This window comes from Mus caroli, chromosome 2 (assembly GCF_900094665.2).
Source record: "Mus caroli chromosome 2, CAROLI_EIJ_v1.1, whole genome shotgun sequence".
Classification (NCBI taxonomy): domain Eukaryota; kingdom Metazoa; phylum Chordata; class Mammalia; order Rodentia; family Muridae; genus Mus; species Mus caroli.
In genome coordinates, this window is record NC_034571.1 from 167641601 (window position 1) to 167655915 (window position 14315).

Below are 14315 nucleotides of genomic sequence, written 5' to 3' on the forward strand. Positions count from 1 at the left end.
AGGGGAACCTCCTCGCTGTTCCCTCTAGTCCTTGGTCCCCTCAGTTTCCTTAAAGGTGAAACTCCCGGGAAGGCACCTATGCCTATGGGCTGAGGAATGGGTAGAGGGGAAGAGAGTAGTGCCCCACAGATCCTGGCCAGGCACTCGATGCTGCCCCCTTTTCATTGTGGATAGGTGAGAGTAGGGAAGACCATGTCATAACCATCTCCAAGAGGAGGGCCAGGAAAACCAGCCGCCAGGATCTGCCTGGAGAGTGCCTTCAAGGGAGGCACCGCCCTCGCCTCAGGGCTCCTCCTTTCCTGTTGGTGGAGGGCGGGGTGGGGGTGGGGGGGAATTGGTAGGGGGTGTTGGGGAGGGAGAGGGCACGTGGCTGCTTTCTGTCCTAGAGCCCCAGGTATGGTGGTGGGCGGATTATAACCTACGATCCAGTCCCTATATCTCCCTAGCCTCCGACAGTCCAGGTATTTGAGACCCCTCCCCATCACCACTCATTCTCACTCCCAGCTTCGTGACGTCATGCTCCTCCCGTGGCATGATGGGAGAATCCTAATGTTTTCCAACAGATGCTCCAAGAACAGCTTTCAGATTAAAGCAATTGCAAGAGCAAAGATTCTCCTTTTTCCCTTTTTTTCGGGGGGGTGGGGGGTGGGGTGGGGGGAGGGAGCACCCCCAGACATTCCTGGACATCTCCCCCAGCCCCAAGCACGACATAAACACTGACAAGAAAAAGTTTTTATTTCCTGGTTCAACTTTTTTTTTTCCCTTGGAATATAAGCAGAAGAATGGGAATAAATACGAATAAATAACAAAGCGAGGCCGCGCAAGCCGGGATGCGCCTGGCTGCAGCCTGCAAAGCTTTTGTCTCCCCACCCTGAAGCCAGCCTGGCGTCCTCCTCCGTTCTTTTTCTTTCCTGGTCCCTTTTGCTTTTCCTTTTAAAAAAGACGCCCTCTCCAGCCCCCTCGCCGGTGACCTTGGCCGCCTAGGATGCTCTGATTCCGCATCTCCCTCCAACTTGCCCCCGCGTCGCCTTTCCCATGGCCGCATCCGAGGACGGCAGCAGCTGCCTTGTGTCGCGGGGCCGCTCGCAGAGTGACCCCAGCTTCCTCAGCGACTCCTCAGCCACCTCCACGGACGCCGGGGAGAACCCAGGTACTGGGCCCGGCGGGGGCGGCCAGGCGGGGTGGGGGAGACACGAGGCAGGTGGCATGGGGACCACGTCCCCACGCGCCACAGCTCCCCCCACCCCCGCCTTTACTGGGGGGACAGCGATCCGATTCAGGTGCCAGGAGGGCCCGTGATTCCTGTCCCCAGCAAACAGGGCTGCCTCGGAGCCCTTTGTCCGGAGAGGAACCGCTTTGCTGGTAGAGCTAGGTGTTCTGCAGTGTGCTCTGTTGGCTGGCTGCTGGTCTTTGAATCCCCAGTAGGGAGTGCCATGGTGTGCAGCTGACTGACCAGTGGAAGGGTCTGCAGGTCACCTCTGCCCAGGACTGGTGCCTACTCTGCTCTCTGTCCAGGCCCTTCTATGGTCCTGTACAGGGTCCCCACCCGAAGGATCAGGGCAGCAGTACACTCCTGCAGCCACCATGCCCAAGGCTGTCACTGGGCACCAGGACTCCAGCCAGGTCTGGCGCACCTGGGCGCGCCTGCCTCCCGGGACAGGTGTGCTGGACAGAGCTGCTGTGGGGAAATGAAGGGTGTGAGGCCAGCCGGCATCGCGAGGGTTTCTTTCTGCTCTGTGGGCTTGTCCACTCTTCCACATTCAAGGCAATGTGGATTGTTTAGGTGATAAACAGGTCACAGAGGCATCTATGTGGCTTGATTGATGACTTTCCTTGGGACCAAGAAAGGCCTAATGAAGCAGGAGGGGGTGGGCTGTGTGCTCTGTCACCATGGAGACGCAGGAAGCAAAGTGATCATTAAAACCTTTCTCCACCAGAAGGCAATTTTCACTTCTGGGGAGAAGTCAGAGCTTCTGAAATGGATCTTTCAAAAAAAAAAAAAAATCAGAGCTGGTGTGTGTGTGTGTGTGTGTGTGTGTGTGTGTGTGTGTCAAGTGGAGGGGCTCAGTTCTGTGAATTCCTCTTAGTTGCTGTTTGATAACACCGTGCCGTGCCTTGCCTTCCTTTGTACACTTCTCTTTAAATCCAAGGACTCATGAATGGGGGGCTGAATGGTGTTAAATGATTGTTAAATAATGACATTAAATCCCATGGGCCAGCAAAGACTGGCTTTGTAGGGAGAGATTCCATAAGAGCTATATTGCCCAGAAAACCCCCTTTTAAAAAGTAGCTCTGAGGGACCCGAAGTGGAAGAGTGAGGGGGAGGACGGAAGGAGCTGAAGGGGATTGCAATCTCACAGGAAGAACAGCAATATCAACTAACTGGACCCCCACGAGCTCCCAGGAACTAAACCACCAACCACAGAGTACATATGGAGCTCCAGCTGCATATGTAGCAGAGGACTGCCTTACTGGCATCAATGAGAGGGAAGGCCCTTGGTCCTGTGGAGGCCCCAGTGTAGGGGGATGCTAGAGTAGTGAGGTGGGAATGGGGGGGATGGATAGGGGAGCACCCTCATAGAGGCAAAGGGCCATGGGGATGGAATGAGAGAGTTTGTGGAGGGGAAACCAGGAAGGTGACAACATTTGAAATGTAAACAAAATGAAATAACCAACATAAATAAATAAACAAAAATAAAGTAGCTCTGTGGGTACCAGGACCTGTTATGGAAATTTTAAGCCATAAACCCACCCGAGTCTTAGAAGATGTCTTTGTTAGGACTTTGACAGAGTCGGTCACACCTGCTCACCTCAATGTGCCAGGAGAGGGAGTCCCTGACTCTAGGAGGGCAAGTTGATTTCCATAGTTTCCAGGGCAGGCTGCAGCAAGCAGACCCTTAAGTCAGTAATGGAGTCTTCCCTTAGTCCTGTGTAACACCCATGGCAGATAGCTTTCCTAGCTCTCAGAGATACTGTGGAAGGTGAATGGCCCCTTACCAGACAATCACTTCCACTCCTTTGTCTCTTTAGCAGTAAAAAGAGGCAAACTTGAAATTATGGAGGATTTAGCTCTTTGGCTGTCTGTGAGCTGATGCATCTGTGGGAGGCAGTGACAGGTTTGGCAGGTGGGCTGCTCTCTGTCCACGAGGGAGCAGGGAGGAGGGCTCCGACGCCCAGGATGAAATCTAGCATGGGAGGACGTGTGTTGGAGCCGTCGACAGGTTAGAATGGTCAGAATGGAGCCAAGCGAGCAGCTATGGGGGAGTGAAAAGTCTAAAACTCTATGAACGGTAGAGCCAGGTATTGAGCATCTGTGGATTGTGTTCAACAGTGGAGTTCTGGCCAAAGAGAAAATCTTCCTGTTGAGAGACATCCACAAACCTGAAGCAGTAAGGGTGGGGTGTGGAAGGTGCTTGCATATGCGGAAGGTGGTGGGAGACAAGCTAAATGTGACGTACCACCTGATTGACTGAGTTGTGCCTTTTAAAATTCTTCTTTTTTATTTTTAAAGTATCTTGATAGGGTCTGTCACCCATCCACCCTGGTATGATCATCCATACTGCATGTGACTTGGGGCTTCCAGAGAGTCTGATGTTCTAATCAGTTCTTGGCACAGCCCTTCATCTGACCCTCCATGCAGGTTCCCTTCCTTCTGGCTACCTGCTGCTCTAGCTGGTCACTCCTGAACGCTAAACCCAGCCAGTAGCCGCACAATGGCCAGATTCAGGGGCATAGAAGAGTGGCCTACCTCCATCTAGAGTCTTTGTTTTTATAAAACAGTCCTAAATTGCTTTTACCCTTCCCCAAGGCATTTTGAATTTAACAACATTCTCTTAGTCAAATCTCAAAAACATTCTTGGAAAAGCAAGCTCAGGGTGCTTTGGCCCCTCTTTCTCCCCATCAGTACTACCCTGTAGTCCCCCGCTCTGATATTTGCTCTTCCCTTCCTGATACAGGACCAGATGGGTGGAAAACAGCCACAGGGGTGTGGCATGTGGACAAGTCTTCACTCTGTGATCTAATTGCCTTGGCTATGTGGAGCTTACCATACCACTGTGTCTATGTCTGTTTAGAGAACTCTCACCCTGAGGAGATGTAACTGGATGTCTAGTCCTTCCCTCTAGAAAACCAATGACTGAGCTACATACAATTCTATCAAAATCTAATATGGAAAAACCTGTGAGTTTATTGGGCTTCCTTACAGAACATAGATGAGTGGCTACTTACGGGAATATAGGCAACTTCAAAACAGCTCTACTACCAGAGGATCTAACCCCAGCATGGATAACAACTGTATGGCCAACCATCCAGAGTGGTATGAATTTACCTGCCTTCCATGGTCTCATATACTGTAGCACTTCCCAAGGCTACAAGGTCACATTTCATTAAGGATGCAGGACAGAATTATATACAACTACTAACAGGGAGGGGAGGAGAGGAGGGGATAGGATCTCAGGTCAGAATTCAGTAGCCCTCTAGCCCCTCCTCTGTAAGAGAACCTCTGCAGTCAACGCACCTGACCTCAGGGGTCTTTTGCAGATAGTCCCAGTAGATGGGACAGAGATAACACCTGTTGTACTCAGAGGACAGCATTTCCCAGCCGACTCCTCTCTGTAAGCAGTCATGCAGCAATAGTCCGAGGAATGTGCTTTCTCGTTTAGCTGTGAGGAGTTGTGTTATGTCCCGTGTTTACCCATGGTGGATAACATGGTGCTAGTGGCCTGAGCAAAGTCTGATTAGAGTGGTGCTCTAATGATAGCTGGATGCCAGCTCATGGGATCTCCGAGCCACAGGAGTCCACACTTGTTATGGTAATGACATTACCCCTTCTGTTCAGTATATACTGTTTCACACTTCTTACAGGAGCTGTTGCAGACGGTGACACTACCCTCTGCCCCAAATCTTACTAATACCCCAGGTCATGAGTTTGTGTTTCTTAGCACGAAGGGTGACAAATGGGATCTGTGATAACTTGCAATTCCTCAGTTGCACTGAGCGTGTTCTTGTGGCTTCCTCTTGTACAGTTTCTCAGCATCCCCATCTGTGCCGTGGACCGGCTTGCAGGGCTGAAGTTACTTCCCCCAAGTTGGTTGTCCCTGTGTGTCAATGTCTCAGCTCCAGTCATGGCTCCTTCTGCAACTTGCAGGGTTCTTTTTGTAAACTGTATTTTGTACCTAATCCGGGGTGAGGTTTTCTTCCAGAATGAAACTTGCAACAAGCCATGGAGTGTTCCTACAAGCTTCTCTCCTTCCAAGGAGCTCAGAGTCCCCAGGGCTTCAGCTTTCTCTCCTTGAGCTGTCAGGTTTCTGGTCCTGCACCCTTTCTTGTCTTTATACTTCCCTCTTCAGCCTTCTCCCATCTGGGTCGTTCTTCTTCCAGGTGTGTCCTTGTGCTACTCTCTGTCTTCCCTTTGCCCTCTCGAAGCTCATCTCCTTGGGCTCCAGATGCCAGGACCACAGACCAGCCCACAGCCACTTGTAATGCCTTTTGAAGTGTTTCCGTGTAGCCTCAGATGGACCTTCATCCAGGCTTTAACATGGAGGGACCATTGTATAACGAGGCAGTACCTCCAACCAAGTCTTCTCTGCTCAGTGATCTTGTCTGTGGTGGTCAGGGTCTCTCTGTGTGGCAGGGCCATCCTGTGATTTTTAGGGTATGGAGTGACCATTATCCTTTATCCTGACCTTTATCCTTTATCAACTGATGAGGTTTGCCATGGGGCAGGTGGGAATGATCCAGGAGGAACTTACAGCTATCTTCTATGGAGGTGGGTCACCTTTGCCCTGTGGCTCAGAGAAGATAGAATAACCTTCCCTCCAGAGTTGCAGACTGATGGAGAGGCACAGTCCTGTAGACTCTGGACGAGGGTGCCTGCTTCCTCCATGGTCCATTCCTCCTATAGCTGGGCAGAAGCTCTAGCTGGTTGGAATGTTCTTTTTATCACAGTTTCATCATGGGACTGTCAGTCTTAACACCTCCTCCCACAGCTCTGTATCCAGCTGCCTCTGACCTCCTGGAAACTTTCACTTGCCCTGTGACCTCCCACTCTGGGCCCCGCCTCCCTTCCCACCCTGGAGACTGCCTCAAACTTGACTTTTGTCTCCTTCTCTTTCTTTCTCTCATGTACTCTACAGAAGAGCGAGTCTGTGATGTGCCCATTGGTTCTGGGCACTCCTTTGTCTCTGACCCTCAATGGGGTCCTCTGCCTGGGGGTATCGAGGAGCAAAGGACAGTATAGCTAACTGGGATCACAGCTCTTTCTATTTGTATTCCTCGAGTGTTCTCTTCCTCTGGAGTCCTGAGTTCTGGGGATCTCCCTCTGGCCCCTTGCAGAGCGACTACATGTTTTAATTAGCAGTAGAACTACGCAGTAATTACCTTGTCAGTTTTTTCAGGGTTATTAAAAATAAAAACTACATGCTTTACGAAAACAGAGTCTGAAAACTTGCAGTGTTTTCTACTAATTGTGGAAGTGTGGGGTGTCCACACAGAATGTGATTGGGTACTTCTGGAGTTCCTGTTCCCTGGCTCACACATAGAAGCCAGTGGCCATGAGCAGTGTTTTAGGTATTGGCCATGGCTGGTGAGAACTGAGCATACTGGATGCAAATATGTCAGAGCACAGCTCCCTTTCTGTCTTCTTGACCACACAGCCCTGCCTTCCCCCTTTGATTTGATGGACATCTCACAGCCCCATCTCCCTCCTTTGATCTGATGGACATTTTCTGGCCTGACTATCACTCTAGCCACTAGTTGCAGGTGACATCTTGAACACACACAAAACACAGTTAAAATGACAATTGCATTTCTCCGCATACATTGGCCCCTTTTCAAGTACTTAGTAGTCATGTGTCACTATGGTCTCTATGTTGGAAACTGCAAATCTTGAAAGTTCTAGCCTATAGACAGCTTGCTGACCAGTGATGCTCTAAGCCCGGAGGCTCCCTGAAGGACTGACTCCCCAGACTTGACTGGCAGATATGCCAGTATGTTTCTGTGGTCTTGGGTCTCATGCTGGAAGGATTCCCGGTCCTCCTTGGTCTGATTATGTCAAAGATAGCCTGAACAACATAGTGTCTTAAAATTAAAAATTGAAAGATACCAGAGAAACAGCTCAGTGGTAGAATGCTTGTCAAGTATGCCTAAGGTCCCAGGCTCCCCTCAGTACTGGAGAGATGGCCTAATGCTGAGTTACTGTCCTGCATTCTGCTGTTCCACGGTGAGGATATTTGTGGGCATAGCTATTAGGAGTCTCCACATCCCAGCATCTCCTGGAATGATCCAATCTGTCATTAACAAGTCCAGGGAAGCTCTGAACCGGTGAAGAGGAAGGTAGGGAGCTGTGATGGACACTGAGGGCCAGTCCCAGTGCCCTGGTGCCTGGCTCTGTCAGGGTGTTGAGGACAATGTCCCTCAGGGTCAAGTGCTTACTTACCTCAGTTACTGATGACAGGGTGATGGGGAGGATAAACATTTCTTTCTGTGTTCTGGTCCTCCATATGTCAAAGCCATATGATGTGTGAGCAGCTGACCCCCAGACATTGACTCCAAAGGCTTCGCCATCACTTCTTTCCCTTGCTCAACATTCCTCTGCCCCCGGCTCCTTGATGTGGAGACTGTACTTCCGTGCTTCTGTATCCAAGCTTTTAGCCAGGACCTGCACTGAATCTCCACTTTATCTTCTCTCCTAATAGCTATCGGCTGGCGTGCTGGTCTTCGGTGAGTGGGTTTAGACACATGTTTGCTGGGTGTCTTCTTGTGATGAGCTTACTATCGTTGCCAGGGACCTTGACTTCTAGGGAGAAGTCAGGGCAGACTGAAGACTTCAGCACAGGAACAAGTGGGTGTGTGCAGGGTGGGCTGTCCTAGGGTAGGCAGAGTAGGCAGAGATACCACAAGAATCAAGGCAGCTTGCCTCTAACCTAGTGTGTCAGAGAATTTGAGACCCATTATTTCTAGCTTTGAAATTTTTTTCATCCCATACCCTACGACTCATTTTATTCAGGGGCCCAACTGCAGTGTCTATAGATAGGATTCACAGTCATGAAAGGAGCCTGGCACAGAAGTGGTCCCTAGTGGGGTAGTAGCCCAGTAGAGAGCCTCTACCAGGAGCTGTCATGATAATCCACATATTTATGGAAGATGTGATATTTAATATTGACAAATTAACCACTTAGGTCTTACCTTGACTTGGTGGTTTAAATAAATTAGATCAGGGTCTGCCCTGGGGCAGGAAAATGGCTCTGTGATATTGTTACTGTATCCTGGCTACAACATGACTTCTTCACCTCTAGTGAAAGGCACAGAGTGTCTAAATGCTAGGCATGACTTGGCTTTCTTGGAGCCCTGCTGGTAACATCCATCTTGACCAGAAGGGCATTGAATGGCCACTCCCAGATGCAAGGGATGCTGGGAAGTGTAGTTGTTTTTAGTTTGGTAGGAGTATAGTACAGTGATGTTCCTAACAGGAGCAGGTGCAAAGCTGAGGGTGTGGCTCAGTGGTAGAGCCTAGCAGTTGTGAGGACCTAGGATCGATTCCCAGCATGGTTTAAAAAAAAAGAAAAAGAAAGAAAGAAAAAAAAAGAGGAGCAGGCACATAGTCAGTGGGGCCAATGGGGCATTTAACTACTCAGTCCCAGCCACTGCTACATCAGATTAAAAACAGTATATCGTGTGACCAAATCAAAAGATGTTGCTTATAGGCTTGGGGTTTGTGGTTCACATGAGAGGTGGACAGCCTTATGTTTTCTGTTTCTTATTCCTAAGAAATAAGCTTGGGCCAGGCTGAATGACCCAGGCCTCGAAATCATGGACATCCAAAATTCACTGAGTGGTGTTTATCCAAGGAACAAGACAGAGGAAGTCACTGTCTCTGCCAGAGTCCAGTCTTAATTGACCAGTGACCGAAGGCAAATGAGCTTGTTGTCATTTCTTGTGGCACAGGGGACAACCAAACTCCCTTCAGTTTTCCCTTGAAGAGCCAGGGGCTGACCCTCCTTCGGTCACACACGTGCTCAGGTTCTATGTGACAACCACAGGCTGTGGTCCTGTAAGATTGTGCTCCTGAGGACACTGGAGTCTTATATTCTTCTTCTTATATCTACTGAAGTGCAGATACACTCTTCGATACGTGTGCATTAAAAAGGCTGTCTAGCCATTCCTCAGAATGTGGTGCCTTTGTTAAACCAGGTGCGACTGGCTTAAAGAGTTGTTTTGTTTTGTTTCCTGAGACAGGGTTTCTCTGTATAGCCCTGGCTGTCCTGGAGCTCACTTAGTAGACCAGGCTGGCCTCGAACTCAGAAATCCGCCTGCCTCTGCCTCCCAAGTGCTGGGATTAAAGGCTGTGCCACCACTGCCTGGCTTTTAAAGAGTCTTATTCCCTGCCCTTCATGCTCCACCCACCCTACCTGCACCATCCAGTCTCCCTCCTTCTCCCCCCTCCCTTTCTCTGTGTGTGCATGTTGTATATGCAGCAGCCAAGTGTGTTGAGTGCATGTGTGTGAATGTATGGGTCAGAGGTCAACCTCAGATATCCTTCCTCTGGAGGCATCTATCATGTTTTTTATTTTATTTTATTTTTTTAAAGAAATAAGGTCTATTACTGACCTGGAGCTTTGCAAGTAGTCTGGTTGGCCAGTAAGTACCAAGAGTCCTGCTGTGTTCCCCTCCCCAGTGCTGGGATGAGAAGTATGCACATCCATGCCTGGTCTCTGGGCATGGAACTTGGGTCCTAGTTCACTTGCCACGCCATCTGACAGCTCCTGCACCTCATTGGGAAGCCAACTCCTTCAGATGGAGCAGTCTGCACAGGGTACACCCATCTGTAGTTCCTTAAGTGCAGAGTGCCTGCCCCCTTCCATTTCCCACCTCATTTAACTAGAATGGCCACTGGGACAAGACTTTTATTCACTGAAAGTCAAGATAGTCGACAGAGAGAAATCAGCCAGCCTCGTGCAGAACTGCGGCAGGTCCCCTCTCTGATGACTGCAGCTCATGTTCTTGTCACCTCATGGGCTCATCAATCAGCATGGACAGTGGTTAGTTGGCAGATGTATAATATCTCTGCCAGGATGTGAGGGGAGGGCAGGAGCCGAGTCTGTACCACCTTATAAGCATACTCATTGCATTATGAAGTTGTTTTGAATAGAACACTCTTCAGAAGTTGTCCAAACACTTGCCTGTCTCCATGCTTTTACTAACGAACCATGTGTCTGTTAACTAGTCATCATTGCCGCCGCCACCACCACTACCACCACCGTCATCATCATCATCATCACCATCACCACTACCACCACCACCATCATCCCTCTTCCTTTGTGTTCATTCATGAACATCTGTATCCAGGCGAAGATAAAAATCCTCCTGATAATTTAAAATCAGAAGAGAGTCCAGAAGTGGTCTTCTTGCTTATCTTTAGAAGAGAGCCTGGGCCTGGGTGGTGCTTTCCTGGGTTTAGTTTGTTCTGCAGATTAAATGAGCTACTGGCCTTCCTTCAGCCCCGGGACGGTCTCTGCTCCTGCTCTGAGGGTCTGCCTGCCCTGCCTGCAGCCTTTATTATCCTCTTATGCTTCACGTATGAACGGGGATATGGATGGTTTGTCTGGTGAGCAGCAGGGATTCCCCCCTCTTCCCCAGTACTAGGACTACAGGTGGATGGCTGTGCTCAGATAGTCTGTTTATGTGGGTGGATCTGAACTTGGGTCCTCATGCTTGCTCAATATTACAATGGAGCCATCTTTATGTATGTGTGTGTGTGTGTGCCTGTGTGTGTATTGGCTTGGCAACAACTAACAGTATTTCCAGTGTTTTTGTCATCAAAACTCATCTGGAGATGACTTAAAGCACCCAGGAAGGCAGATGGGCTCTAGTCAAACTAACAGCCATTTGTTGTCAGGGACTTGAATCTCTAGATTATGGTCCTAGATCAATCCTCATGGGTACCCAGGGAGGACTGGATAATTTTTTTTTTTTTTTTTTTTTTTTTTTTTTTTTTTTACAGGGTTTCTCTGTATAGCCCTGGCTGTCCTGGAACTCAATCTGTAGACCAGGCTGGCCTCGAACTCAAAAATCCGCCTGCCTCTGCCTCCCGAGTGCTGGGATTAAAGGGGTGCGCCACCACGCCCGGCTTGGATAATTTTTAAAACCTATATGTTTTAGTGAAAAAGGAAGATGGTCTTAAAATATTCCTAATGCCATAGTGGCCAATAATTGAAGTATAGAAAGATCCTGAAGATCTTGCCTGAGGTAGAGATAATGGAGGCACCAGCATGATGCAGTCTCTGCCATCCGTTATTATCACACTGGTCTAGGGTCCTTTGATGGTTATTTCTCTATCAGCTGATATTTACATGCAGCCATGTGCATGGAGAGTGGGAAGAGGTCCCCACAGCCTATAGAGCTGTCTGACTGGAGTATCCATAGAGGAAATCCAAGCTATGTATGTGGTACATGCTAGACACATTGTTTCTGCTCCTTCTCTGCAGTGCTACAGGCTTGCAGAAGTACCCTAGTGCCCCTTCCAATCCCCCACATGGCCTGCATCAGCACACTTCCATCCTGGGGTGTCTGCAAGCTAGTTGGCAGGCGATCTCCATTGGGCTCAGCAGTGACTGTTCCCTGTGTGTCTCTTATGTATCTCAAGCCTGTGGTCCAGCCCAGCTAATGCTGTCTTGGGCAGAGGTGGAAATTAAACACATCGGCCTTTCAGGGTCAACATTTTCTCCTGTAGATTCTATTGGAGTTGATACATGGCCAGCTTCAGGCCAACAGATAATTTTCCACTGTGCTCCTTTGATTGTCACAGGGATATACTCTTAAGTCTAGCCAGGGCTGCCACAGCCCCCCCCCCCCNGCCTCGAACTCAAAAATCCGCCTGCCCTGCCTTCCGAGTCCTGGGATTAAAGGCGTGCACCACCACGCCCAGCTAGAAGACAGTCTTTTTTTTTTGGTTTTTCGAGACAGGGTTTCTCTGTATAGCCCTGGCTGTCCTGGAACTCAATCTGTAGACCAGGCTGGCCTCGAACTCAAAAATCCGCCTGCCTCTGCCTCCCGAGTGCTGGGATTAAAGGGGTGCGCCACCACGCCCGGCTTGGATAATTTTTAAAACCTATATGTTTTAGTGAAAAAGGAAGATGGTCTTAAAATATTCCTAATGCCATAGTGGCCAATAATTGAAGTATAGAAAGATCCTGAAGATCTTGCCTGAGGTAGAGATAATGGAGGCACCAGCATGATGCAGTCTCTGCCATCCGTTATTATCACACTGGTCTAGGGTCCTTTGATGGTTATTTCTCTATCAGCTGATATTTACATGCAGCCATGTGCATGGAGAGTGGGAAGAGGTCCCCACAGCCTATAGAGCTGTCTGACTGGAGTATCCATAGAGGAAATCCAAGCTATGTATGTGGTACATGCTAGACACATTGTTTCTGCTCCTTCTCTGCAGTGCTACAGGCTTGCAGAAGTACCCTAGTGCCCCTTCCAATCCCCCACATGGCCTGCATCAGCACACTTCCATCCTGGGGTGTCTGCAAGCTAGTTGGCAGGCGATCTCCATTGGGCTCAGCAGTGACTGTTCCCTGTGTGTCTCTTATGTATCTCAAGCCTGTGGTCCAGCCCAGCTAATGCTGTCTTGGGCAGAGGTGGAAATTAAACACATCGGCCTTTCAGGGTCAACATTTTCTCCTGTAGATTCTATTGGAGTTGATACATGGCCAGCTTCAGGCCAACAGATAATTTTCCACTGTGCTCCTTTGATTGTCACAGGGATATACTCTTAAGTCTAGCCAGGGCTGCCACAGCCCCCCCCCCCCAGTGGTTCCCCATTCTGTGGCCTCCTGAAGTCAGGTCCATCTTGTGGTCTCCTGCCATTTCTGATTTGGTGCACCTGATGTTAGACAGTCAGCTGGCCAGGCCCTGAAGGACACAGACAGGAACGTGGACTCTGGGGTCAGAATTTCTGGGTTCTCCTATCAGCCCACTGTGGTCACAGTGTGACTTTGACAGGTCCACCTGACCTCTCTGAGTCTCCCTTCCCCTATGTGCACAGTGAGGGTTACCTAGAGTAGGGACTACTTAGAAGGGCAGTTTGTTTATTGAGCGTAGTACCTGGAACCCAGGAATAGCCGGGCCTCTGTGAGCCATCTGCAGCTTCTCTTGTCTGCAGGGAAGAGCTTCCACCGTGGACATGGGGTGACTCCTGTGTACCTCAGTGTGTGACAGAGGAAAGCTATGATCCACTGCTTGTCCACATCTTCCAGATGCCCTGCCAGTCACTGGGATGGCTCTCTGCTGCCAATCCCCCAAGGAATTTTCAACTCTGCTTTGCACAGCCTGGAGCATTAGGGTGCACAGGGGAGCCCTCCTTCAAGGCATTCCCTAGGAGAACCAGAACACCCAGGTCAGAGGATGATTCAGAGGGCAGCTAGGGCTCTAGGCTGAGACTGACCCCGTACACCAGGACTCCCTCAGGTTCTGAGGTTGGTGTCGACTCTGGAAGGGGCGTGTGTGCCGGGCCTCTTGTGTTCTGCTGGCCTACTTTCCCAGAGTCCCTGCAACAGCTGATCTGTTTTCATATGAAGTTGAAGCTTTAGAGAGAATTTCTGTTTTCTCTCTCTGGATTTCTGCTTTCTCTACCTGGTCCCCATGGGGAGGGGAGTAGTTGGTAAGGTTTACCAACATATCACAGGGCCACCTACACATACTGTCCCATACTTTAGATGGTTTGGCCTGGCCTGACAAGCTCTTTGGTGGATGGGAAAAGCCAGTGTCCTCTTTGTCAACCTTGGGAAGCTAATGTGACTAATCTGGCCTTTAGATAATTGTTCCAAGTGATGTGGATGTCCGATTATCTCTAACATTTTCTTTGGTCTCTCCCACTTTCTATCATATTCTGGAATCCTTTAGCAAAGGGTTTGGGCTGCTCTAAGCTCCATCTTCAGCCACCTCATGCACACCTTGTCCTTGCTCAATGCTCTGCACCCACACTGAATGTGCAGCCAGGGGCTTTTGTCCATGGCTGATTCTTATCTCTGTTCACAGGTGACAAAGAAAAGCAAGATCGGGGAAGGAGAAGAAAATCTGAAAGGTTAAGCCACCAACCTCTTGGTGGCCTGAGGCTAAACGGTGTGGCCCTGATGGAAATCCCTGGAGCTGGTGAAACTGGCAGAGGGGCTCAGAGCCCAGAGCTCAGCCTCAGGCTCACGTGCTTTGCTAAAACAGGCCTGCACATTTGTGGATAATTAGTCTCTGTGTGCCTTTTAAAAAATGAGCAGATCCCAGTTTATTCCAGCAGGATGTGCACAGAGCAGCTGTTC

General features: G+C 49.6%; 1 protein-coding gene across 3 annotated transcripts in view; it reads left to right on the plus strand.

Moving 5' to 3' along the window:
* Nucleotides 1-14315, plus strand: part of Phactr3 (phosphatase and actin regulator 3) — a 222372-nt gene that overhangs the window by 23241 nt on the left and 184816 nt on the right. Inside the window, exon 1 of one of the 3 annotated variants that reach the window (XM_021152538.1) lies at nt 584-1150. The exons of the other annotated variants lie outside the window; for them this stretch is intronic. Coding sequence (XP_021008197.1) covers nt 1036-1150 — 115 coding nt within the window. The 5' untranslated portion in view covers nt 584-1035. Of the gene's footprint in view, nt 1-583; nt 1151-14315 lie in introns of those variants that run through there. 3 annotated transcript variants of the gene reach the window in all.